Source organism: Mesoplodon mirus (assembly GCF_964341445.2).
Source record: "Mesoplodon mirus genome assembly, chromosome: 9".
Taxonomy (NCBI): domain Eukaryota; kingdom Metazoa; phylum Chordata; class Mammalia; order Artiodactyla; family Ziphiidae; genus Mesoplodon; species Mesoplodon mirus.
The window spans coordinates 108,566,571-108,594,381 of NC_138985.1; the positions used below are offsets into that span (position 1 = coordinate 108,566,571).

Genomic DNA, 27,811 nt, shown 5'->3' on the forward strand with positions numbered 1-27,811 from the left:
TATGGGCATTGACGATTCATTTGCTGAAATACAGGTTTGGGAGGACTTTGGGTCACGTTCAGCCTGTTTGAAAGGAGGGCCTTGCTGGAAACTCAGGGTTATGTGGTTGTCTTACTGTAACATACGCTCTGTCAGCCTTAGATACACAACCTCCGTAGATAGCACTTGGTTCTTTGCTGTCCGTTAGCACAGACCCAGCAAACCCCAACTTCAATAATCCGAGATATAAGGACGACTGTAGTTTTGGTCCTAACACCGGCCACGTGGGATGTGAACCGCTTCCCCTTGGGAGCCACATTTGCAATTTCTGCAAGTGATGAACGACGTCTTCATCACATATCTGTGCCTCATGGTCTCTGATTCTAACCCACTGTCTCCCTACGCCCGGTCCGGCACCTGGCCCTCGCACTCCGCCCATTTCCACCTTCCTGCATCGGACTGCCCTCCCCCTGGCGCCTCCCTTTAGACGGGGCCTGCTGATTGGGCCTCCAGAAAGAAAAACACTTCCCAGAATGAGCCCTGGTTTGTGGCTGGGCCCTAAGCACCAATCTGTTGAGCACTCTCGGGGTTTGTGAGAAAACAAGACCCACTTAGTTCCGTAGAGCAAACCGTTCGTGAGCGGAGCCGAGCGAAGCCCAGCCAGCCGGTGGGGCGCAAGTGGCCGCCGGGGTCGGCAGGGGGCGCGCTGCCGCGGCGGGCGGGCGGCGCGTCTAGGCCCGAGCGGTCCCCGGGGTGCGCTCGGTGCCCACAAAGCGCCAGCTGAGGGGCCGCTGCGGGCTGAGCGCGGCTGAGCCTGCCCGCCACCCGATCTCCACCGGCCAGCCGCCCCGCGCCTCTGCCGCGTCCCCGCGCCCCGAGCAGCCAGGCCCGACGGCAGCGCGAGAGCCGGGTCGGGAAGGCAGGGCCGGGCGGGCGCCGCCTACGGAGAGGCCGGGGGTCGGCCTGCGTGGGGCAGCGCGGAGGCGGCGGCAGCGGCGGTGACTCTGGCCCGGGCCGGACAGCGCAGGACCATGGCCGAGGCAGCCCCGGCTCCGGTAAGTGAGCCCAGGAGGGTCGGGGCGCCTCGGACTCTGCGGTCGGACCCGAGGGAAGGGAGGAGGGTGGGGAGCCCGGCCTGTCAGGCTCGGGGCCCCGGAGCGGGGCGCAGCCCGGACGGCCGATCACAAACACCCCCCGGGGTCCCGCCGGCAGGGGAGCGGCCTGGAGGGGGGACCCCGACGCCGAGCGCGGGTCTGGGACAGCTCGCCCTCCCCCATTGTTGGGTCCCTGCGCCTGGGTGTGAGGCCCCGGCTCGCCCATCCCGTTTGGAGGTTTCCAGCGGAGAGAGCCTCTTACACCAATGGAAGAGGAATGAGTGAAGCGATCCTCGCCTGGTGCCAGCCCCGCTCCTGCCTGCCGGACGCGGGGCAGTGGGGTTGGCTTGGTTTGGGGTTTTCATCAGCCATTCTCCAGCCCTGGGAGCCGACCGCACAGTCACCCTCGCTGCCGCCTCCGTGAGCCTCGCGCAGCCACGGATGCCGTGGTGACGGCAACACTTAGGTGTGTTGAAGGACCGCCGGAGGACAGGGATCCCCAGTGCCCAGCCCGTGACGATGCCGGACACGCAGGAGGCCCTCCGTCGGGCTTGCAGAGTGAACAACCGGTGCAGATTCGGAGGGCGGGATTACCTTCTGCGTGTTTTATTCATTACGCGGATGTTTACTGCAGGCCTGCCGCGTGCCAAGCCCGCTCCGTCAGTTGCCAAGCCTGCAGAGCTGACCAAGACAGTCGCTGCACACAAGAGCCATGCAGAACCAGCAGGGGCTAGCCAAGTAACAGGACCGGAAACGATGCCTTGGATTTGCCAGCTAAGAAGCCTCTGCTCACCCCAAAGAGAGTCATTGTAGTGGATCAGGAGCCAGACTGGCCTACAGAGTAGTGACCCGAAAGTGAGAGGAAGTGGAGGAAAAAGGGAGCAGCAGCAGTGGGGGTGGGGGATCGAGCAGAGGGAATGTCATCTGTGCCCTCAGACCTATTTTTCCCTTTTGGATCTTGTTTTTCAGTATGGTAGAGATGATCATGTGTCTATATGCCAGCCCTGTCCAATAGAAACATAATAGAAGCCACATATATAACCTTAAATTTTCCAGCAGTCATATTTTATTTTATTTTATTTTATTTATTTATTTATTTATTTATTTATTCATGCATGCATGCCCAGTGGCCTGCTGAACCCTCGGCAGTGAAAGTGCGGAGGCCTAACCACTGGATGCTAGGGAATTCCCAGTAATCACATTTTAGAGGTAAAGAGAAATAAATGAAATGAACTCTAATGATATGTTCTGTTTAACCCAAGGCTTACAAAATATTTCAGTGTGTAATTAGTATTAAGAAATTATCAATGAAGTTTTACATATTCTCCCCATACTCAGTCTTCAAAACCTGGTGTGTATTTTTTACTCACGGCACATCTCAATGGAAATAAATGCATCTCAAGTGTTCAGTAGCCACATGTGGCTACCATATTGAACAGTGCAGGTCTGTCCCATGGAGAAGACCCAGGAGAGATTGAAACATCGACCATAAACGAGAAAAGATTCGTGTACGTAAAAATGTGGAAGGAGGTGGCATTCCGAGCATAAAGTGGAGAGATTAGTTTTAAATAGGATGAACCTTTTTCCTGAGGGAAGAACAGAAGGAAGCATGGACTGAGCTACTGATGAGTTTGAAGTGGGAAGGAGGGTGAAGACAAAGAAGAGAAAGAGGAGAACGTTAAGAGAGTTGAAGACTAATAATTCTAACCCTCTTCTCAAAGTAGGAGGCCGCGTCATCTCCTGAGCGTGAGGGGCCCACAGCGGACAGGAGTCTTCCTGCTCAGCCTGCGCTCCCTGAAGCAGCAACAGCAACATCACCTTGTTTTCAACGCAAACTCCCAGTTTTCCTCCCAGACCCACTGAATCAGTCTTGCATTTTAGCAGGACCTCCAGATGATGCTTATGCTCATCAGTTTGAGAAGCGCTGTACTAAAAGCTGGAGAGGGCCGGGGGCTTGGAGTGGCCACTCTGTGGAATGGGAAGAGGAGCATGGGGCACAGGGCAGTGCTGAGTCCCTGCTGAGCTTAGAGACCATGGGTGTGTGGTGACACCAGTGTACCTGGTTGTGTGACTTCCTTTCGTAGGGCTTACCAGCCTGCTTCCAGGAACAGAGAATGAGAACAATTGAACTGATTCAAAGCTGGAGGTTAGCCGAGCAGGTGGGACAGAAAGGCAGACGAGTGAAGGGGTTGACGTGAGCTGAAATGATCAGCCAGGAAGAAAGCAAAGCCCGGAGCAGGCCGGTAAACCAGGAGCAAATGGAACGGTCAAGGGTTCAGTGGGATTGCAGAGCGGGTGAAAGGAGGAAAAGGTAGTGGGAGAGCCGCAGAGACCGGAGGTTGCGGCCAAAGAGCCGGTCATCAAACTCGTAGAGTCAGAAGGCTTTGCGGAGGTCATCCTCGTCCCACCTCCCGTTTGTTGTAGGAGTTTCATTTCCTATACACTCTTTGTTCCAAGGTAGGTTCAGTGAGCGGGGCAGCCTGTTATGTTCTTGGAAAGATCTAGTTCAGAACTTACTTATATCGGCCAGAGTTCACGTTCCTGAAAATTGCATGTTGGTTCTAGTTCTGCCCTCTGGAGTAACACAGTGTAGGAGTAAACAAGTCTGTCCTGCCTTCTGTTTTATGACCCTCACATATTTGAAAATAGCTGTCAAGCTTTCTCCACACTCAACATTCTCAGCTTATTCAACTACTACTGAATGATATGGTTGTGGCTTGTCAGCAGGGTGATGGATGGGGCCAGAGCCTAAGTCAATAAATAAGGGGTTTATCAGAAGGGCACTGAGCTCACTGAAACCCGGAAAGATCCTGATGCACTTAGAGCTTTTCCAGAGACAGAGGATGCAGCAGCAGCCTGGCCTCTGGGTGACTGGCTCTGTGCCAGGCTGCTTCTTGATCCAGTTTCACCTGTTCACTGTCTTACCTACTCCATCCCTCAACCACCAAAGCCATTCTCTTGGCTTTTGATGTCAATGAGCTCCATAAAGATGAGGCTTATGCAGGCACCACTAATACTATATTTAGATTCATCTCCGCTGGCCACTTAAGCAGCGCTTAGCTCATTTTAGTTCAGATTAGGGCTCCTTCTAACCCTCAATGTCTCGTCTCCTCTCTCCGCTGCACACAGACTTCTGAATGGGACTCCGAATGCCTTACACCCCTGCAGGCACTTCCTCTTCCCACACCCCCAGCAGCAAATGAAGCACACCTGCAGACTGCGGCCATCTCCTTGTGGACAGTGGTGGCGGCCGTGCAGGCTATCGAGAGAAAGGTGGAGGTCCACAGCCGGCGACTCCTGCACCTGGAAGGACGGACAGGGACAGCCGAGAAGAAGCTGGCCAGCTGTGAAAAGACAGTGGCTGACCTCGGGAACCAGCTGGAGGGCAAGTGGGCGGTGCTGGGGACCCTGCTGCAGGAGTACGGGCTGCTGCAGAGGCGGCTGGAGAACTTGGAGAATCTGCTGAGGAACAGGAACTTCTGGATCCTGCGGCTGCCCCCCGGTATTAAAGGAGATATCCCAAAGGTAATACGTCCACTTCTGCGAGCAGAGCGCTACCACTAGACCTTCGACTATTAGCAAGGGGTCGTCTTGGTCAAGCAGTTTGGCTGAAGGAACCAAGAAGTTGTTTTGTGTTTTATCTATTTTGGAAGCATTCCATGTTCAATTTAGTGATCACGTGAAGTGTCAAACTTCAGATTGGAAAACTCTTCCCAATCCAAAGTTGGCCATCCGGCAGTTGGGTTTTTTTCTCTTTTGCTTTCTCCTGCCCATTACCCCCAAGTCACTTTTTTCTTTATTAACCTGTCTGCTACAGTCTTGGTTGGAAACAAAAGTAAATATTATTTAAATCAGTCAATTTGAATTTGTTGGCAATTCTGGTAAAAAAAAAAAGTTAGGGGAGGCCAGAGGAAGGGATGTGGAGTTAAGTAGTTAATATAAGGTTTGGGGCTGTCTGTGGGTCTAGGATCCACATGGGTCCTGTCCTTCAGCCTCCTTTACAGAGTGTGCCACAGTGCTAGGGCCCGGCCTTTCTGAAGGGAATAGTCCCTAAAACAACAGGAAATAAACATCATTCTTGAGCTATGGAAGACAGCCTTGAGGCAGCTAGTTTCCAAACATGCCCGTTTATTTATTCATTCATTCAACAAATACTTCTTGAACACTTAGTATTTGCTTGATATCTACTTCCTGAAGGCACAGCAGTGAACAATTCTTGTAAGCTACCCTGGAGCTTAAATTTTAGGGGGAAAGACAATATAAACAAACAAAATAAATCCATTTAAGCACTTTGATAAAAATAAAAGTGCTATCTGGTGATGTATTTTTTAGATTGGACGTCACAGAAGGTCTCATAAAGTAGCTAATTTTTAGGCTGAGACTAAATGACAGGAAGGAACCTACTGGGAGAAGATCTGAGGAGGAGCTTTCCAGGTGTAAAGAATACCTGGTGCAATGTCCCAAAGGCACGAACAAACTTGAAACACTGAGGGAAAGGAAAAAGACCAGTTGGCTGGTGTGCAGTGAATAAGTGGAGCACGGCTAGAGAAGCAGGGGGCAGCTCATTTAGGGCAGTGTTTTTCAGCCCTAGCTGTACAGGAATCACCTGGGGGGCTTTTAAAATTTTGATGGGCATCACATCTAGAGGTTCTGACTTAACAGGTTCAGGATGGGGCCTAATCATTAATCTTAAACTCCATAGATAATTCTAATATGCAACTGCGGTTGTGAACCACTGACATAGGGCACTGGAGACCGAGGTAAGGAATGTGGACTTTATCTTGGGTGTAATGGGAAGATTGGGGGATTTTTTAGCGGAGGAGTTATATCTGGTCTGTATTTTGAAAGAATCTCTTTGGCCGCTCTGGGCCAAATGGGTCCTGGGGGTAAGAACCGAAGCAGGGAGAAAACAATAAGGCAGCTGTAATAGTAGGAGGGCCGAGAGTGGCTTGAGTGAGGATGGCAGCAGTGGAGATGGAGACAGTGGACAGATTCAGGCTGTTTTGATGGTGAAATTGACGGTAGGCCTTACTCATGGGAATTAGGGAATGAGGAATTAGGAACAAGAGCTGTAAATTAACTGTGATAATTCACTGAGCACTTACTGGTGTAAGTGCTAGTTACTTTAATGAGACTCCTAGCTTGCCCAAGCTCATGCAGTCAGTAAGTATAAATAATGGAGTTGTACTGTGACCCAGTTGGCTTCAGAGCGTATGCTCTTAACCACGGGCTCTTAGGCTTTTGGCTTGAAGGGCTGGATGGATGGTGTTGGCATTTACAGAGGTGGGGATGCTTCAGGGTGGGAAGGAATTAGTTCTCCTTTGGCAGCATTGGCTTGAGACGGCTGGGATACGTTCAGGAGAGATGTTAAGTGATCTTCGAAGCTCAAAGGTGAAAAATATTTGGAAATCACTGACGTACAGGTTGTATTGTTAAGTCATGAGGCCGGAGGTGATTACTTCGGGAGAGAATGTGGAGAAGCAGCAGAAAGAGTCCAAGGACCGAGCGCCATGAGTGGGAGTGGTGGCCAGTGAGTGTGTGGGTCACAGGGTCAAGGGACAGTGGTCGTGTGGGTTAATGTGTTACTGAGTGGGCTAGAAGGATGAGGATGGTGAATGCAACTTGGCAGCACAGCCTCGCTGGGGGCCTTGCAAGAGTTGTTTTGGTGCAGTGGCGGGGATAGAAGACTGGGTGGAGCAGGCTGAAGAGCAAACGGGAAGAGAGGCGATGGAGGCTCCTTTAAGGCTGGCGGGGGAGGGGAACAGAGGTGAGCAGGAGGCGGAGGGGTCAGAGTCAGCATCTTAGAGAGAACCTTCCCCACGGTGTGTTTTGTTTGTGTTATCTGGAGCACCTCCAGAAGTGTTTTGGGGTAATTTAAACTTAGTATTTGCCATAAAGTTACTTACTGTCTTACCTGGATGAATGGATAACATTTAAACTGTCCATCTTAAACTCCAAAGTCATATATAAAATAATGTGATTTCTCTCAAAGATTTCTTCATGAAATTGAAATATATCGAAGATTTACTAGATTGAAACATGGGCCACAAAGAAATTTTGTGTCCTTGATTTGTTGAAAATGCTCTTATCCTGCCCTTACTTTTGAATGCCAAACTCAAAATAATTTTCCCTCAGCATTTTTTCTTAATTTTAATTTTTTAAATTGTGGTAAAATACATATGACATAAAATTTACCATTTTGTGGGAGAGGGGAAAAAAGAAAACATATTTACCGTTTTAACCATTTTAAGTGTACAGTTCAGTGACCTTAAGGACATTCACATTGTTACGCAGCTGTCACCACCAACCATCTTCAGAACCTCTTCATTTTGCAAAACTTTCATGCTGCATCTATAGAACCCCCCCCATTCCCCCCTCCCCCAGGCCCTGGCAGCCCCGCTTCTGCTTTCTGTCTCTGTGAATCTGTCTGCTCTAGGTCCTCATCCAGGTAGGGTCATGCAGTACGACATCTGTCCCCATATGACTGGCTTATTTCACTGAGCATGACCTCTCCCAGGTTCATCCATGTTGGAGCAGGTGTCAGAATTTCCTTTTGAAGGCTGAATAACATTCCATTTCTCTCACAATTTTAAAGACGTTGGTCCTTTGTCTCATAACATCAAATGCCATCGATGAAAAGTTTAATAACAAATCAATTCTCATTCGTTTGTAAGAAATCTCTTTGTTTTTTTTTTCCTCTCTGGAAGATTTTATCTTCTATTTGTACTTGGTTTTTCTAAAATTTGTTGAGGATGTGTCTGGGTGTAGGTCTTTTAAAATTTTTGTTGGGCACTCAGTGTGACCTTTCAGTCAGAAGACTGATATGTTTTCCACTCTGGAAAATTTTCTTCTGTGATTCTATTTTTATAATTTTTCATTTCCCCCTTCCACATTTTTTTCTGTTCTCTTTCTGGAATTACTGTTGGACAGATGATGGATTATTGTCTTTGTGTCTTTAACTTTTCCTTCATATTTTTCACCTTTTAAACTAGAGTTCTGTGACGTTTCCTTCCAGTCTTTCTTTTATTTTAACAAGTATATATCTAATTTTCCAGAATATTTATTTTCTCCTTTTTTAAAGCAGCCTGAATTTTTTTTAAATGGATGCAGTATCTACTTGAATGTCTCTGAGAATATGTATTAGAGCTTTTTTTTTTTTAAATTCTCTAGGATTGTTTGTAGTGTGTGTTCATCTTGATGCTGTTAGTTTGACGTTTTCAATATCGGGTAATCCTCGGTTGTTTGTAGGTTAATTAAGAGGTTAATCTGAGGAAGCTGGCGTGTTTTCTCTGCCACCACGTAAGTCTGTTTAACCAAAGGATCTTTCCTTTGCAGGAGAGGCTCTCTCCATAGGTGCCCGATATAGGTGGGCTTCACTTTAAGGTGCTGTGCAAGGAGCAAACAGGCAGTGCGGGGGCCACCCAGAGGCCAGGAGTAAGGTGGTACTCTAAGTTGTCAGCACCGCATTGGGACCAGGTGCTGTCTCCAGGCAGGTTTTTTTGGTTTCTTAAAATATTTAATGGCTGCGTTGGGTCTTCTTTGCTGCGCACGGGCTTTCTCTAGTTGTGGCGAGTGGGGGCTACTCTTTGTTGCGGTGCGCAGGCTTCTCATCGTGGTGGCTTCTCTTGTTGCGGAGCACGGGCTCTAGGCACGTGGGCTTCAGTAGTTGTGGCTCTCGGGCTCAGTAGTTGTGGCTCACGGGCTCTAGAGCACAGGCTCAGTAGTTGTGGCGCATGGGCTTAGTTGCTCCGCGGCATGTGAGATCTTCCCGGACCAGGGCTGGAACCCGTGTCCCCTGCATTGGCAGGTGGATTCCTAACCACTGTGCCACCACGGAAGCCCTCCAGGCGGGTTTTTTAATTTCTTTAGAGTTGAGGTCTGGGTTTCAGCTTTGGGGTAAATGCTGCTTTACCAGGGCTGATGAGGACAAGGCAGGGGGCCCCGCTATTCCAGAGGTAGACCTCCAGACTGCAGTTTATAACCAGTAACCCCTACTCAGCATCTCTGCCAGCTTTGAGCTTGGAATTCTCTGGATTCCTTACTGCAGTCCTTTCCTGTGTGTTGTCAGAGATGCAGCTTCCTCATACCTTAGACCCCAGCACAGGTGCATCCTCTAGGTCTCAGTGAGAAACTCATCAGAAATTCTGATCTAGTGACGGCCTCTCCTTCTCCTTCTTGGTACTGGTATTTAGTCCCTCCTGCTCTTATTTACTGTCATTTCAATGGAACTCTGGGTGGAAAGGGAAGTACATGTGTGTTTAGTTCACAATCTTGAACCAGAAGCCCATCTCAATCCTTTATTTTTGTCATTATTTTATCACATGTGTTTCTGTTGTAAGCTATCACAAATCTTTTGTGTAGTGAGATTAGATAAAAAATTAACTATTGAGCATCTACATTTGCCTCAGTTGGTTTTAGATGCTGAGCAGGATGTAAAATGAGTAATTTATGGTTCTAGCTCCTAAGGAACAAAATTTATGGTTGGGGAAAAAAAGATGACACAAATGAAGCAATAAGAGAGAAATTAATTGCCTCATAGAATTGTATAGACCTTTGTATTTTAAAGGATATGTTAAGTTTATGAAGATGAGTATCTTTTAATTGAATTTTTTAATTGGGGGAAAAACGTGTATGTATATATATTAGTTACGCGGAGTCTTTCTTCCTCTCAGATATTTCTTGTCCCGTAGCATCCTGTTTTTATTTTATGGGTTTAATATCTCTTGACTCTTTATGGGATTACTAATTAAGGTTTTTAAAAAATTCTGTTGCCTAGGTATTTCTATTTTTTCCAGTTACTTTTTTCCCTCCTTTTATTTTAGTCTTTCTTGATCATGTGGCAGGATTTCTCTAAATGGTCACTGATACTTAGAAATAAGCTCATATTTAAGAATAAAACTGTTGAAAGCTGTCAGGCAGGAAAAGGAAGAGCTAGCCATTATGACGATGGCAGAAGGAGAAGAGCTTCACACTAGGGGATAGTGCCCACACTTGGTGCCTTAATTCCCCAGGCAACTCTTGTATTTCTTTCCAGAGAAACATATCCATTTGCCTGTGGCTAAGCTCCTAGCTTTAGACAGAATTGTGCTGGAAGGTGGGAGGATTCTGTTCTGTATATGACCATTTCCTTCATGAAACCTTGACTCCGACTAGGCAGAATCTATAATTGTTCTCTGAATGCACTGTCCAATGTTCCATGCTTAAATGTTTTTCCCATTCACATTAGGCCTGTTTATAACCTACCTGTCTTTTAGGACTGGGCAAAGTCCCATCTTTTCTAGACTCATCCCAACCCCATTATAGCTCTGTTTCCAAAATTTCTTGTCCATGTCATTAATTTGAGTATAGTCATATGTTCCTTTTAGGCAGAAATGACATATTTATAATCTTGGTGCTTAGGATAAGCCTTGTACTTGATGGATATTCACCATATGTAGAGTTCTGTGAATTAAATCCTGCTTTGCATTTGTACCTACCTCTATGAGTGACTGTTTACACTCTCCTAGAACTCATAGCCCTAAAGTTTATCACAGTGAAAACACCGTCAACTCTTGGAGGTTAGATGTGCGTCTTAAATATTGCCTGTATCCTTTCAGCATCTCACATAGGTTTTCTGTAACTCGTAGGCATTTCATAGAGATTTATTGAATGGTTAAATTGCAGTGAGAGAAACTAACCCCAGTGTTGTAATTTCAGGTGCCTGTGACATTTGATGACATCTCCATCTACTTTTCCACTCCAGAGTGGGAAAAATTAGAAGAATGGCAAAAGGAGCTTTACAAGAATATCATGAAGGGCAACTACGAGTCTCTCATTTCCATGGGTGAGGCTAAGTTGGCACCTTTTGAATGAGGTGATAGCAGCTCCAGGAAGTCTCAGAATGGTCCCTTTTCCTCCCGTGTCCTCATTTTCACTCTGTCCTCACGCACTTCTGGTTCCGAGCGAAAGATTTCCCGTTCACCCTTGCTAAATAGGAAATCATGATCTCTCCTTCTGCCAAATCATGGGACAGAGAATGAAGTTCAAGGTTACGGGTTATGGGTGTGCCAGCTGCAGTGGTTTCCATGGTATCCTTCACTTTGAAAGGGCCTTGCCTCTCCTCCTTGAGGCACACTCACTCCTACTCCATGGAAGTAGCAGGCGGTGCCCAAGTAGCACCTGTGCCTTTCCCACACCTCACCTCTCCCCTTACCTGTTTCCTAATAGATAGCGTCCATAGTTGGAGGTGAACGGATGGGGGGAGGTGATCTAGACTCTAAAAGAAATTCCCTGGGCCTGTGGACCTCACAGCCTTCAGTTCAGCTTTTATGGCCATTAGTTGTCATCCTCATTTATCACTTTGTCATACCCTCTTTCCCGTTTTCCTCTCCTAGATTATGCCATGAATCAACCTGATGTCTTATCTCAGATTCAGCCAGAAGGGGACCATAATACAGAGGACCAGGCAGGGCCAGAGGAAAGTGAGATTCCCACAGATCCCAGTGAAGGTGAGTGAGAGAAGAGAGTATCCACTCCCTGTCTCCCTTTCCTGGTCAGAGATGATGGCTCAGAACTAAGGTAAGCAGGGCTTGGGGCTTCTAGAGCCTCTCAGTCCTAAAGCAAGTAGACTGCGAATGGGTCATCAGGCATTTAAATAGAGCTTAGAGATAACCTTGTCCAAGGCATTCGCTCATCAGTACCACACACCTGAGGGCTATTGAGGGAATGTGTGCCCAGCTGTTCAGAAGTGCTAAGGGGCTGGGAGTCTGCCTGGTCCCTCGGGGACGCACTTAACTGGCAGACCCTGATGGCATCCACCTGGGCAAGGTGGATTTTGCCCAATTTGGCAGCCAGCTATCATTAGTTAACTCTCCCTAGTTTTTTTGGTTGGCAGCTCCTTGATATTGTGCGGGGAAGACTGCTAGTCAAAGTCCAGTTGTATTATTTCTCTCAAGTCCCACCTCTGTTACCAGAAAAATCTCATGCAATTTTTGTTCTTTGATAGATAGAAAGTTCACAGAAGATTCATCCTCCAGACATGTCTATTAGATGAACTTCTCCGACAACCCACCCCCACCCCATACACTGTTATTTTTTCTAACATTTTATTATGAAAATTTTCAAACAATCAGAAAAGTTGAAATAATTTTACAATGAACACCTAGATACCTATCACCTAGATTCTATCACTAACACTTTACTGTACTTCCCTGTTACATATATCTCCATCCCTGCATCCCTCTATCCCGGCATCAATACATCTTATTTTTCATGTATTTCAAAATCAGTACAGATATCAATACATTTCCCCCTAGCTAGTTCAGCATGAATATCATTTACCTAGAGTTCAATATTTGTTTATATTTTTTCTTTTGATGTAAATTTTTCTTTTTAATTTTATTTATTTATTTATGGCTGCGTTGGGTCTTCGTTGCTGCGCGCGGGCTTTCTCTAGTTGCGGCGAGTGGGGGCTACTCTACATCGTGGTGCGCGGGCTTCTCATTGCAGTGGCTTATCTTGTTGTGGCACACGGGCTCTAGAGCGCAGGCTCAGTAGTTGTGGCACACGGGCTTAGTTGCTTCGCGGCATGTGGGATCTTCCCGGACCAGGGCTCGAACCCGTGTCCCCTGCATTGGCAGTCAGATTTTTAACCACTGTGCCACCAGGAAAGTCCCATTCTCTGAATTTTGAGGAATGTATATATCTGCTACCCACTATTTTTAAGAATGTGTAGGTGATTGTATTTAGGCAGTGTAACAGGTTGAATTTTATTAATCTCTATATCATGGATATAAATAATGAGTCTAAAATCATATCACAAGTAAAGATGGGTTATTTGATTGCAGAAAAATTCATTATTGGAAATGGCTCCTTGGTCACCTTTGTTAGTTACATGACATAGTCCTCAGTGAGAAAAAACGAATGTATCATTTTATTGTTTGGGGATGAATGGAAAAGGTATAAATAATTTGGTTTTGAGATTATATATGAAAGTTTGATTTAGCTTCCATCTTGTCAATTTATTTTTACCTTGGTTTTTAAGACTCTATTTGTGGGGGACATCCTTGGTGGTCCAGTGGTTGAGACTTTGACTTCCAGTGCAGGGGTGTGGGTTCGATCCCTGGTTGAGGAGCTGAGATCCCACATGCCTCGGGGCCAAAAAACCAAAACATAAAACAGAAGCAATATTGTAACAATTTCAATAAAGACTTTAAAAGTGGTCCACATCAAAAAAAAATCGTAAAAAAAACCCTCTTATTTGTGGGTAGTCACCCTTTATACTTTAATACATTTTTATTTAGAATTAACAGTGTAAGCATTGCATTTATTTAGTACTCTGGTTTTATTCTTTAGAGTTTTAGCTTACATTGGTGATTACCAACCTAAATATTTACCAGAACTTGAGGATAGAAGTCATATAATTTGGACTGATCAATATATAGCCTTTAAAAAATTCATATGTTTCTAACCTTTAGAACCCTTACTATTTTCCCCCTTTTAGGTTTAATTATATTTTAATGCCTTTTTATTCATTTAATTCAGGTGTTTTGTTTTGGTTGCTCAAATTGTCAACAAGTGAGAGGACTTTTAAACTATCTCCTGTGTCTCCTGTGTCCTTCTAGTACTGCCTCAGTACTCGTTTTCTTAAAAAAATATGTTGCAGGCTGTGTTGGGATTTCCAAGACTTCTCCTAGGCCCAGTAATTTGCTGGGAGGACACACAGGACCCGGCATATAGTCACGCTCAGCGCTGAGATTTATTACAGTAAAAGGACACAAAGCAAAATCAGCAAAGGTTAAAGGCACTCAGGGCAAAGCCTGGAGGGAACCAGGGGCCAGCTTCCAGAGTCCCCTTTCCTTAGAGTCTCATAGGACACACTTAATTCCTCCAGCGATGAGTTGTGACAACACGTGCAGTGTGTTGTCTCCCAGAGGAGCTCTCTGGGGACTCAGCACCCAAGGCTGGTCACGTAGGCACCCTCTGTCTGGCATGTACCAAGATTCCAGACTCCCAGAAGGAAAGTGGATGTTCAACATAAACCACACTGTTTGTACAAACAGCTTAGGCACTCAACATATAGGAAAGTTTGATATCAGCATAGGGAGCTATTTGCCAGCCAAGCGCCGACCTTGCAAGCAGGCCTTCTAAGGATAGGCAGTCTCAGGACTGCTGTGTTAACAGCAGCCTATTTTAGATTTTCCTTCTCCTAACACATTAAAAATGTCCTGGTTCCTTTCAGTGGAGAATAGTATTAACTGTCTGGTCATCAAGGTGCATAACAGACTGTCCACACGGATGCCAGGTAGATACTAATGCTGGGCCACTTTAGTGACAGAACTAATAAAGTATTTTTTTCGTAGATTATTCTTCACTTTAACCATTTATATCATTTTTAACATCTTGTTATTATAAAAAGACAGAATCAAAACTTTTCATTTTTGAGCAGGCAGCTTCTCTCTTCTTTAACATCATCGTGTTTGCTTAATTTTTTTTTTTTTTTTTTTTTTTTTGGCCGTGCTGCGGGGCATGCAGGATCTTAGTTCCCTGACCAGGGATCGATCCTGGGCCCCCAGAAGTGGAAGCTTGGAGTCCTAACCACTGGACCGCCAGGGTTTGTTTAATTTTGTTTAATTTTAATACACCTTGTAATTTTTGTTTAATTTTGTTTAATTTTAATACACCTTGTAATTTTAATTTTAATACACCTTGTTTTTGTTTAATTTTAATTTTTGTTTAATTTTAATACACCTTGTAATTTTTATTTTTATTTTTATTTATTTATTTTTTTTTCGGTACGCGGGCCTCTCACTGCTGTGGCCTCTCCCGTTGCGGAGCACAGGCTCCGGACGCGCAGGCTCAGCGGCCATGGCTCACGGGCCCAGCCGCTCCACGGCATGTGGGATCTTCCTGGACCGGGGCACGAACCCGTGTTCCCTACACTGGCAGGCGGACTCTCAACCACTGCGCCACCAGGGAAGCCCTGTAATTTTTATTAGACCAGTGTGTTTACATTAAAATTTTGATGTACTTTTAGAAACAATTTTCTAAAATTATGTTTGGATTTATCCATATTTCTTATAAAATAACACCCATAATTTATTATTGTATTCCATTTTAGAGCTTTAGGAAGAACTATGCATTGTAATTAAATAAAAATATGCATAGGTAGACTAGATTTGGGGATAGCAATAGTGCCATGTGGCACCCCATCCTTTTTATGTCCAGATATCTTATGTCCAGATATCCCCATCCCCCCTCCCCTCCCCTCCCCCCTCCCCCTTGGCAACCACAAGTCTGCTCTCTATGTCTGAGTCTGTTTCTGTTTTCTAGATAGGTCCATTTGTGCCATATTTTAGATACCACATATAAGTGATATCATATGGTATTTGTCTTTCTCTTTCTGACTTATTTCACTTAGCATGATAATCTCTGGTTGCATACATGTTGCTACAAATCTCAGCACCAGTTTTTTTTTCTTCTTTTAATTTTATTTATTTGTTTATTGGCTGCATTGAGTCTTAGTTGCTGTGCATGGGCTTTTCTCTAGTTGCAGTGAGTGGGGGCTACTGTTCATTGCGGTGCGCAGGCTTCTCATTGTGGTGGCTTCTCTTGTTGCGGAGCACGGGCTCTAGGCACGCAGGCTTCAGTAGTTGTGGCTCTCGGGCTCAGTAGTTGTGGCTCGCGGGCTCAGTAGTTGTGGCTCACGGGCTGTAGAGCACAGGCTCAGTAGTTGTGGCGCACAGGCTTAGTTGCTCCACGGCATGTGGGATCTTCCTGGACCAGGGCTCGAACCCACGTTCCCTGCATTGGTGGGCGGATTCTTTTTTTTTTTTTTTTTTTTGCGGTATGCGGGCCTCTCACTGTTGTGGCCTCTCCCGTTGCAGAGCACAGGCTCCGGACGCGCAGGCTCAGCGGCCATGGCTCACAGGCCTAGCCGCTCCGCGGCATGTGGGATCCTCCTGGACCGGGGAACGAACCCGTGTCCCCTGCATCGGCAGGCAGACTCTCAACCACTGCACCACCAGGGAAGCCCTGCAGGTGGATTCTTAGCCACTGTGCCACCAGGGAAGTCCCTCAGCACTTGTTTTAACTCATTTAGTTCATAATACCTTTGTATACATCCCAGAACCTCAAGGTTCCAGCTCCTTTTCAGACAGCCTGGGGCCTTACCTGTTTAAAACATATGCACACACACATACAATAAGATTTCCTCATAGCTAAAATAACATTCAACCAGTGTAGATATTAAAATTTTATATTTTCTTGGGATCAGCCTTTCTATTTGAACTACCCCTCAAACCTAAAACCTCAGCATTTATCGACTTCCTCTTACCTGATCACTATTTTCAGCTTCTCTCTCTTCTCTGGCTTTCTCCAAAGCCTGCTGCTTGCAGGAACCAATGATTTTACTTTCCTTTGTGTCTCTTTAAGTATCCACTGTTGGGATTCCTCAGGCCTGTGCAGGTGTCCTCTGAGTGCTATTGTGGTGACTGGGCCAGTAGCTGCCCTACCGTCACCAGGCAGGTGACTGCATGAGGCCCCTTAGTATTCCAGTGCTCCTGCTCCTTTTACTTCACTTCCCAAAGGCCCTCAGTTACGCACTCCCACCACTCCCACCAAGTGTAGTCGACACAGCCATATTACACGCGTTCAGTTACAACAGTGCTAAGACCCAGTTCTTTGATAAAATAAATATTTACTTAGTTTTACTGATCTGGTAAGTTAAATGACCAGAGGAACTTTAGCATCATTATTCAAAAAGAAGGGTTACCTTCCTGGGGTTCCCCAAGTTCAGTGAAGACATACTGAGCCAGTGGCTGTAATAACAATAGCCACCCGCATTTCTGGAGAACTGGCTTGTTCTTTTAGTCCTCCATAGCTTTTATGGTTGGCTGCTGACTAATATTGTAACAAAAGATTGGAAAGAATCCAAATGCCTATCAGTAGGAGACTCTTGAATAAACAACGGTACAGCTACAAAAAGGAATGAGAAAGATCTCTGTATACTGCTACAGACAGATGTCCAGAATATATTGTTAAGTAAAACATGAAGGTACAGAACAGTTTGTGTCATATACCTCATGAAGAGGGAAAATACAAAGATGTATACATGTTTGCTTATATTTTTCCAAGAAACAATGGAAGATTGAAACAAAAACCAATGAGAATGGCTGCCTACACAGGGAGGGAGAGATTAGAGATGGAAGCTAGACCTCTCTGAATGTACCTTATTTTATAGTTTTGATTTTGGAGCTTTGTAAATATTTTACATAAAAAAATAAAATAAAAATCAAGCACACACTGAAATAACTAAACTGTATACTACAAAAAAATCTTAAATTGAGTCCATATTTTTGTTAATAATATTGGTATTATTTTGAAATGTACATTCAGATAAAGCAAAGATTATGGTGTCATTAGGAACCAAGATTCTCAGGATAAGAGGGAAAAGACACAAGCATAAAATCAAAGGATTTAATTAAAACCCTGTAATCTTAAATATGAATCATAAATATTAATATAAACTCATGACACTTTCCTTTTTCTGAAAGGTATGTATTTTATAGCTTTGTCCATTTGTCACTAGAAGCAGTGACAACCTACTAGCAGTTAGCATCCTTATCATCCAGATTGTTGTCTCTAAATTCCGTTTCTCAGAGAGATTATTGATTGTGTGCTTGGAGCAGGAAGTGTACAAGATGAATCTGGTCTAGTTTGTCATACCAGAAATAAAGGAAACTAGATGTTTGATGACGTGAAAAGATGCAAAAATGATCTGAAGGGGCTCCCGCTGGCCAAAAAAGGGACAATTTGAGCGTTAAAAAGAATAATGACTTGAACTTATTTACAAAACGGAAATAGACTCACGGACAAACTTAAGGTTACCAAAGGGGATAGCGGGGGGAGAGGAGGAGGAGGAGATAAATTAGGAGTTTGGGATTAACATATACACACTACTATATATAAAATAGATAAACAACAAGGACCTACTGTATAGCACAGGGAACTATATTCAGTAATAACTATAATGGAAAACAATCTGAAAATATATACATATATGTGTATAACTGAATCACTTTGCTGTACACCTGAAACGAACACAACATTGTAAATTAATTATACTTCAATTTAAAAAATGGTTAAAAAAATAATGACTGCAATGGATTGAAACTCATCCAGTGTATAGCATTCTATGAGTTCATAGTGATAAACTAAAGAAAGAGTCAAAACTACTTGAGTCACATTTGGAGGTTCTAGAGCACTAACTCATTATTCAGAAAATTGACGAATGAAGCAATTAAGCATTTTAAAAGTCTCATATTTTTGATGAGTAGACAGTTCATCCTTTGGATGTCTGTTAAAAGATCCACTTCCTTACACTCAGTCTCTCACTGCCTGTTTATATATGTGTGTGTTTATAAAATCTTGGAGAAAAAAGATAAGGTTGGATTATGGTTAATACACTTCAGCCTTGTAGCTCAAAGTAGGAAGTTGGAAGGACAACTGCCACGTGTGCAAAAACCTGTATTTTTCCGTCTGTCTACATAACCTGACAGTCTTTTGGGCCTTAGTCTTGTCCAACCTCTTATTTCTCCTTTGGGTACGACTTTAGATTTCAGTGGTCTCTAACTGATTTGAAAGGCATTGAGCAAAACACTGAGTTCTAAAAAAAACCAAAAAACAAAACACTGAGTTCTGTTCATTTGCTAGGAATAAAACCATAACCTTCGTATAAGGCTTTTTTCATAAATAATATAGAGAGCTTGAATTTACTCTCTGGACCCTGTCAGCATGCCAGCTTGTCCTTTTAGGCCAAAAAAGGCTATATAGACCTCGGCTGGAATAGCAAGCACAGCTGTTTCTGTACTGACCAAATGAGGCATGTTATGTGCAAAGCCTTTAGAGGCTGTTCTTTTTTTCTTTCCAAAAGAATCCCCAAGGCCTGAGGGACTTGCAAATACTATTCTCCCCACTCCCAGTGTTCAGGAAACAATAACCTGTATCATTAATAAGCAGAAGTAATATGATCTCTTGGAAAGAACCCAGAATTGGCAACCTGAAAAATGTTTCTGAGCAGTCAGATCTGTGCTTAAACCTAACTTTGTAATTCTGGAAATTTTTTTTTTTTAAGGATCAATTTTATTTATTTATTTTTGGCTATGTTGGGTCTTCGTTGCTGTGCACGGGCTTTCTCTAGTTGCGTCAAGCGGGGGCTACTCTTTGTTGCGGCGCACAGGCTTCTCATCATGATGGCTTCTCTTGTTGTGGAGCACGGGCTGTAGGTGCATGGGCTTCAGTAGTTGTGGCACGTGGGCTTCAGTAGTTGTGGCTCGTGGGCTCTAGAGCGCAGGCTCAGCACTTGTGGCGCCACCAGGGAAGTCCCTGTATTTGTTTTCAAATTAACGTTTTTTTACAGTTTTCGGTTCATCTTTTTTTTTTTTTTTTTTTGGCGTATTTTAAAGCAAATCTTTGATAATATAGCTTTTCACTGTAAATACTTCCTTACTGGCAATTTACTTAACCTCTGAGGGCCCCCCCCTGCTTACATGGAGAAAATATTCCCTGCTTCATTATTTCATAAGAAAGCTGTGAGAGAAAAGGTGAAAATACTTTGAAAGTAAGTGTGCTAATGAAATGAAAGGTACAATTGAATCTAGATTATTTCAGAGTGTCATCTCTAATATAAAAATTTTGATTTGTTTTGAAATGGGCTCACCGAAAATAGTGAATCAAGGTGAGTCTATCATGTAAAGATTCATAAATTTGGTTTCATTTTGAACTGGTTCTCTAAATGTTATATGCATTTTTTTTAAGGCTAGTTTCATTTTGTTGTTATAGTTGATTAGAGATAAATATTTGGGCAAAATGTAATATTCAGCAAACCAACATGATTATTTCCACTTTCTGAGTCAAGCCCTGAAGGCCATTCTCTTCCCCCACAAACAGAGCCTGGCATTTCAACATCGGATATTCTGTCTTGGATTAAACAAGAGGAAGAGACCCAGGTCGGCGCCCCACAAGAACCCAAGGAGAGTGACATGTGCAAAAGCACCTATGCCGGTGAGTACTGAGCCGCCCAGACCCAGCTTATGCCAGGACCACTGAGAAGAAACGGCAGAGGAAGTGGGGTTGTGGATGCAAGGAAGTGGGTGAGGAATGAGGAAAAGGGGGGAAAAGGCATGTTCAAGTAAGTTAGAAATGAAACGGAAATGAAACCAAGATAGATTTTAAGTGAGAAAACATACTCTTAAGTGTAAAGACAAATTAGAATTGTCCGAGGAAGAAAAACAAGTGCATACAGATGCACCAGAAGTATGAGGATGGGGAAGGACAGGACATTTGAAGAGCATATGCAGGAAGGCCAGAACAAAGCTAGGGGGCGGGAGGGACAAGCAGTGGAGACGGCAGTGTCTTGGGAGAGGCGCAAATGGGAATGTTAATGAAGGGGTCTCCCTCAGGAAGAACAGTGACATGAGAAGAAACACGCGTCTTCTAAGACATTTAGCACCATCTCTATTTTGCCATCTGAACCAGAAGAGAATCTCAAGGTCAGAAGAGACATGATCGTTTATGCAACTTAATGCGACCTGTTTAACTTCTATGCTCTGTGCTTAGACCCTGGGGGAAGAAAAAAAAAGACAGTTTCTGCTCTTCAAGAAGTTTATATTGGGGACACACATATCAGTACTAGGCATGCCTGTTATTAAATGTCAAGGGTGAGTGGGACGGATGACTTATATACAAGAAATAACAAGTTCGGAGAACATCACATCAGTTTTAGTTTAGGTATTTAGATAAGGCCTAAAGAAGGATGCGAAGGGACTTCCGTGGCGGTCCAGTGGTTAGGACTCTGCGCTTGCACTGCAGGGGGCTTGGGTTCCACCCCTGGTCGGGGAACTGAGATCCCCGCAAGCCAGGATGTGAAGCTAGAATTGGCCTTAGAAAATTGGTACTGTGTGGTTGGATATAATCTGGGAAGATGGGAAGAGAGGAGATGCATTCTACAAAAGGGAGGGTGGAATGATCAAAGACGTATGAGCAGAAACGTGTTCTTTACTTTCCAGGAAAGTAAGGAGACAGCTAACTATAGTGAAGGACTTACCTGGCAGAATACAAAGGAACAAGGTTAGATAAATACATGGTTTCAGGCCTAATCACAATAGGCAACAGAGAACATTTCAGAGCTTGTGAGCAGAGGTGAATCCTAACGAAAGTAATGCTGGGAAGATTGATGCCAGGGTTCTTCCCGTCCAAACGGGGAGCGCTGAAGAGGTTCAGTAGTAAATTCTCCGACAATTGGCCTCAGGGACTACAGACGCCCTGGTTATTATCTCAGCCCTCCACTGACTTCCTTATCTGGGCCAATGAGGAGCTCAGAGCAGCCTGTCAGAGCTGGGCAGGGACACAGGAGAGTTGCTGGGACACCTGTTGTTGACAGGTGTGACTCTGAGTCCTTTCTTTCAGACGAAGAGCTTGTCATCAAAGCTGAAGGCCTCGCCAGAGCCTCCCTGTGCCCCGAGGTGCCCGTCACCTTCTCTTCTCCACCAGCACCAGCTAAGGATACGTTTCCGGACGTGGCCTTCAAAAGCCCGCAGTCTGCGCCCATGGCGCCGTTTGGACGTCCAGCTACCGACCTGGCCGAAGCCTCTGAGGGACAAGTGACTTTCACTCAGCTGGGCAGCTACCCCCTCCCGCCTCCGGCCGGGGAGCAGGTGTTCTCGTGCCACCACTGCGGCAAGAGCCTCAGCCAAGACATGCTGCTGACCCACCAGTGCGGCCCCGCGGGGGAGCGCCCGGCCCCCTGTGCCCAGTGCCCCAGGCACTTTCCCCCGCACGCCGACCGCGGCCCCCAGCCTACCGCCAGCGAGACGCCACCCACCTGCCCGCACTGCGCCAGGACTTTCACTCACCCATCCAGACTCACCTACCACCTTCGGGTCCACAACAGCACCGAACGCCCCTTCCCCTGCCCCGACTGCCCCAAGCGCTTCGCCGACCAGGCGCGCCTGGCCAGCCACCGGCGAGCCCACGCCAGCGAGCGGCCCTTCCGGTGCGCGCAGTGCGGCCGGAGCTTCAGCCTGAAGATCAGCCTGCTGCTCCACCAGCGGGGCCACGCGCAGGAGCGGCCCTTCTCCTGCCCTCAGTGTGGCATCGACTTCAACGGCCACTCGGCCCTGATCCGCCACCAGATGATCCACACGGGCGAGCGGCCGTACCCCTGCCCTGACTGCAGCAAGAGCTTCATGCGCAAGGAGCACCTGCTCAACCACCGGCGGCTGCACACGGGCGAGCGGCCCTTCAGCTGCGCGCACTGCGGCAAGAGCTTCATCCGCAAGCACCACCTCATGAAGCACCAGCGCATCCACACGGGCGAGCGGCCCTACCCCTGCGCCGAGTGCGGCAGGAGCTTCCGCTACAAGCAGACGCTCAAGGACCACCTGCGCTCGGGCCACGGTGGCGGCTGTGGTGGGCACAGTGACCCCTCTGGACAGCCGCCGGACCCCCCGGGCCCCCTCCTAACTGGGCTCGAAACCGCTGGCCTGGGCGTTAACACCGAAGGTCTAGAGGCCAATCAGTGGTATGGGGAAGGGACTGGAGGCGGGGTTTAGTAAATCTCCTTTCAGGGTTAGCCGTGCTGGCAGCGGGGCAAGAGGCAAGCCCAGAAGCCCCTGCACCCCGCTAACCCGGTGGTAATGCCTGCCTGGCACGTCAGTGAATTTGGGGCCCTGTGCACTTGACTAGAGCCGTGCTTGAGTTTCGACACTTCACAAGAGCAGCACATTGTGAAACCCAGGAAGACCTGGAAGAGAGCCCAGCTTCCCCATCTTTTCAAAAACATTACCTAAGCAGAAGTTAGAAGAACGTTGCAGAGAGGTTGGAAAGCAAGATTCGGCCTCTGGTGATCCATCACAGGGTAATTCGGCCTCTGGTGATGCATCACTAGGTAGAGTCAGGTGCGTGGAAGAGCCTCCAAGGCTTGAAGCCCATCCTGCGGCAGAGAATGTTTAACTGAGCCTTTCATCACCTCCTTGATGGTAGGATGGTTCTGGAAGAAAGTGCCCAAGCCTGGGCACCACCCCTGTTCCTCCCAGACAGTGGCTCCAGTTGACTCACATGCTTGGGTACTGTCTCTCCCGAAATGATGACTCAAGACTGCCTTCCTAGGTCTCCTAGATTAATTCTTCTAATATATTTTGTTTAATACTGGATGAGCAAAAAATCTGACTTTAAAACCTTCTTAAGGAGAACAGTTCTTTCACTAGCTTAATTTGAAGCATTCAGGCTTTTACTGCCATTTAAACTGCTAGAAACTTTTGCCGGGGTCCTTGTTAAAAATTTGGGAGCAGGATTCTCAGCCCCAGCTTTAAAAGCTAGAGATCCCCGAGAAGTGACAGAAGAGCCTAGAGTTTGTGCCTGAACCATGTTTCTTAAGAGTCACTTAGGTCATATTCTTCCTTATTGTTTCCAAGCAAGTAAGCTGGCTTTTCCATTCCCGGTGTCTGATATTCTGACAGTCATCAGCAGAAAAGGTCACAGCACTTTCCAGAAGCATTACAGAGTTTTGGAAAGTGCCAATGGCCTGTCACCTTTCACTTCCTCGGTAGTGAGATGATAGTTACAGTGCCGCTTTGTTGAGCCAGCAGGGTGTCTGTTCACCACCCCCCACACCCGGCGATGGGCAGGTGGAGGGACTTCATAGGCCCCTGAGAGCTGAGCACCAGGCGTGGATGAAGACAGCTTCTTCCTGCTGGCTTTGCTTCTGGGGACCTTGGCTACCGTGTGTTCTTTTGTCAGGGTCAGTCAGTCACCTGGAAGCATCTGAGCCTGGTCCCATTCCCAAGTGGCTTTGCAGTTGGGCCACTTTCCCTTTACAGATCTCAGATTTTCATCTGCAAAATGAGGCTGGTGAAAGGAAAAAGTGAACCTTTAGAATTAAAAAAAAAACTTTTTTTGTACATTCCTTCTCCTGCCAAAATCCTATCTCTATCTCTGGCTTTTATCCAGGCAAAGCAAAATAAGACAGCAAAATCAAAGCAGCGACATTCTTGCTGAAACTTGACTGAAATCAGTTTGATTTGTTGTTTTACTCTTGCTTGGAGACTGAGGTAGAAGACAGAGAATGCAGAAGTCCTAAGTCTTGGGCAGAAAAGTTGTTTGTACCTGTACTCTCCTGTTTCCCCTGAATCTTCCTGAGATGGCTGTGACAGGGTCTGAGAGTATTTAGACAAGACACTTTCTTGATGAAATGATAAGGACCCATTTTTTCCCTTATCACCCAGCCCAAACCTCACCCTGCCTAGTTATGTGTAACTACACTAGGAAAAAAGTGTCATCCCAGCTAGCTTTGCTCCTGGGAATGCTCTGTCCGAACATGCTGCTCTTTAGGATAATCACATTTATAGAACATCTGTGACATTCTCAACACCAAGCATCATGGGAGGCCTAAGAAATGTGTACGAGACCTATTCCACTGTCATAACTTATAGTCTAAAGGCAAGGGTATGGGACAAACCGAGAGAGATGATAAACAGAACCCTGGCATATGGGATTAAGAGTTTTCTAGCTAGAATCTGGACCCATACCATGGAAAATTGCGGGGGGGGATCTGGGGATCCCAAAACCAGGGTTCCAGCTTTACCGGTGACCCACTAGGAACCTGAGTGTGAGATCCAACTCTGGTTTGCATCCTGATCTTCCTAATGAGAAGGAAGAAGAGTCAGATCTTTATGTGGTGAGGTCCCTTTTCTGAACAGATGGATTTGAGCATTCGCCAGGGTTTGCTGGAGAAGGCACTCCTACACTAGGTGTGATGATGGATGAGATGGAAATTCCTTTTTACTCAGAGGTTTACTGAGGACACAGAGCTTGTTAATGAAAGAGACCCGTGGATTAACATGCTGCAGATAGGTCCCACGGTCCCTTCTGCAAGGAACTGTAGCCAGCGGGGGCCCACACTTTGGCAAGAAGTGAACAGAGTTCAAATACCAGTGAGGCAAGAGCCGTGAAGCTGAATGAAAGGGAATGGGCAGCATCATGCCAGAAAGATGGAAGTAGATGTTACCCAGTCCTCAGCCCTTGAACAAACTTGGGGTTCAGCTATTGTACATTCTGGTCCCCTTTCCCTCCACCAGTCCTCTACCAGGTAGAACTCCAGGCCAGCTCTTAATTCGAGTTTGTTTGCTTAAGATTCAAAAGTGGATAAGTAAAATAGACCAGTGGAAAAGATAAGTCCAACAGAGAGGTTCCAGTGGGTGGAGAAACGTGGTCCATCAAGGGCTCCTGAGACAAACCATACACTTAACAGTAACTGAGGATTGGTCTTCCTGACCAGACACAGTGGGAAAGAGGAAAACCTAGAAATGTGCTCTTCATCAGTCTGCCCGCTGGGCTGGGAAGTCTGTACTATCCCATAAATAGGCACCATCTCCTTGGAGTGGATCCAGCTGTTGACTGTAACCAGATTCACTCTTTGCTTACTAGATTTTTCATTATCACCGTAAGATGAACCTCTGGCTCAGCCACAGATGTGAACATAAATGGAGCTGATTGTCCAGAAAGTGAAAGAAGACCCTGATCTTTTCTGCTGGATATTTGTTACTGGAACATTGTGGCTGGGCTCTAGCTACTTTACATAACTTCCCAGCAGTGCTTTACATAACTTCCCTCATCATTAGTAATAGTCTGCGGACTTTCTGTTGGGGGACTCTGCTGGGCTTCTTTTTGGAGCATTTTTAAATATTTGGGTGTCCATGCCTATCTCAACCAGGACCAGGCCTTATGGCTTACTAGGGAGTAATAAACGTTCACTGTCTCAGTTGGCAACGGTCTTGTTGATAAAAGAGGGCCCAACTTCCTTTATCTGTTCATTCCGAATGGGATGGAGAACCCAAATTTCTGCTCAGATTTCCTCTGGAGGAGGGACAGGGCATGCTGTCCCACAGCCACATCCCACATTGTAGCGTCTTAGACGATAAAAAGCATCCTCCTCGGCTATCTGAGGGCTGCTGAGGAGCGATGAGGAAATGCAAGTCTCCCCGAAAGGTTCTCACAGACCAGGGACTCTGTTATCATCAGAGATATGTTCTTTCTGTGTGCTCGGTGGACACCTTTGACCCTGTTCCCTTCACTCGAAAAAGGAAGCAGTCTTCTCGCAGGGTTTTACACAGAGGACATTCTTTGACTTGGGAAGTGTCAGGCTCTTACAAGCAAAAGATCCTCAAGTTAGGGCAAACTGGTGGGAGATGGGAGTAGGGAGTGCTTGGGCGTTGTAAGGACATGTTATGTGGGTTAGTACAGCTTAATGGCTTAAAGCAGGGACTAGATTCAGACCTAGGTTCAAGTCCTGACATCATAAGAAGTAACATAACATATTATTTAGCCATCCTGAGCCTAGTTTCCTTATCTGTAAAATAGAATGGTGCTATGTCTCGGAGGTGTCAGGGTTTGGGGGGAAACTGTGAAAGTGCTTAGCACAGAGCCTGGCACACAGAGGTGTCAGGGGGCAGCCATCAGGAAAGGTGCAGGCCCAACCAGAGAGGGGAAAGTGCAGAGAACTGAGGTCGCTCTGCAAAAGCACATGATTGCTTGATGACGTAGCTTTTGCCTTCCATCTTTTGCTTCCATTTAGCCTGTTCGTTTACTCTGTCTTTTCTGTATCTCCTGGCTCCCAAAAGTTTGTGTGTGCCATGACACCAGGTGGTTCTGATCCTCTTGACTTTTCTTAGTTCACGTTCTAACATGTGGAATCTGGCCCAGCTCCTCTTTCTATACCAGGCTGCAGAAGTCTCCATCCAACCCTTGGACTGGCTGCCCTTGGGTTACAGGCTCATCTTGGTTCAGTCAGCTGCAGTCAGGAGGGAAGGTCCCAGATCCCAGGATCTGTGGGCCTGGTAGACTGACTTGGGAATGGGCAAACGGTGGCACAGGGGGGCATTTCTAGTACTGCGAGGAGAGGAAAGGCTGTTTCACCTGTATCAGGCTTCCTTGAAAGGCTTCTACTTCATCAGCACATCCTAGACCAGAGCTCACGGCCCCCGCGTAAAGGACCTGGAAGGCGCTCTTTCTGTGTCTTGCAAAAGAAGTAATTTGTTACTTTCTAGGGTGTTATTCCTCCTTTCTGTCCCAGCTCCACTTTCTTTTTAAATATGTAACTCTGGCCATAATTCTATTTATACATACATACACAGTGACTTCTGTCAGCTTGGTCAAATTGCCTCTTCAAAACAAAACATAATTCCACCCCTTAAGACCAACTGCCCACTGAAGAATGCAGAGAGGTACAGTCAAATCAGAGAGGCCTCAAAAGTACTGCGCTGCAACGCTCTTAAAACTGCCAGGTTACATTTCAAATAAAACGTTTGGTAAAATCTCATTGGGCTACGTGGCTTTGTGTCTGCTATTAGCAAAGCCAGTATTTACTGTAAAATCTTGAAGCTGGTCTAAAAATTAAGCCATCCGAGAACTGGGGCCACGTGCTGTCGGGGACGCGGGTGCTCGATGAATGACCGTGTGGTGGGAGGACCACCTGAGTAGGGATGACAAGCGATTCTGGTTGTAGCTTAACGTTCTTGACCTGCTTGGTACAGAGCAAGCCGCTTAAACTGTGTAGACCTCATTTTCCTAATCCTAATGGGCAGATTGAACAAGGTGGTAGTAGAAGGTCCCTTCCAACTCTAAAATCATAGAATTTAAGATTTTACTTCCTGGTCCTGTTCTCCTTGTCTGGTTTCTCCCCAGATTCTGCCCTATTGAGTGAG

General features: G+C 46.0%; 1 protein-coding gene across 1 annotated transcript; it reads left to right on the top strand.

The window, feature by feature from the left end:
- Positions 1-677: 677 nt before the first annotated feature.
- On the top strand, positions 678-27,387 carry ZNF398 (zinc finger protein 398). The gene is made up of 6 exons (XM_082632693.1): positions 678-1,034; positions 4,203-4,598; positions 10,770-10,896; positions 11,447-11,560; positions 20,001-20,114; positions 21,519-27,387. The coding sequence occupies exons 1-6, from the start codon at positions 1,011-1,013 to the stop codon at positions 22,661-22,663; spliced, it is 1,920 nt and encodes a 639-aa protein (XP_082488819.1). The 5' UTR covers positions 678-1,010; the 3' UTR covers positions 22,664-27,387.
- Positions 27,388-27,811: the final 424 nt, after the last annotated feature.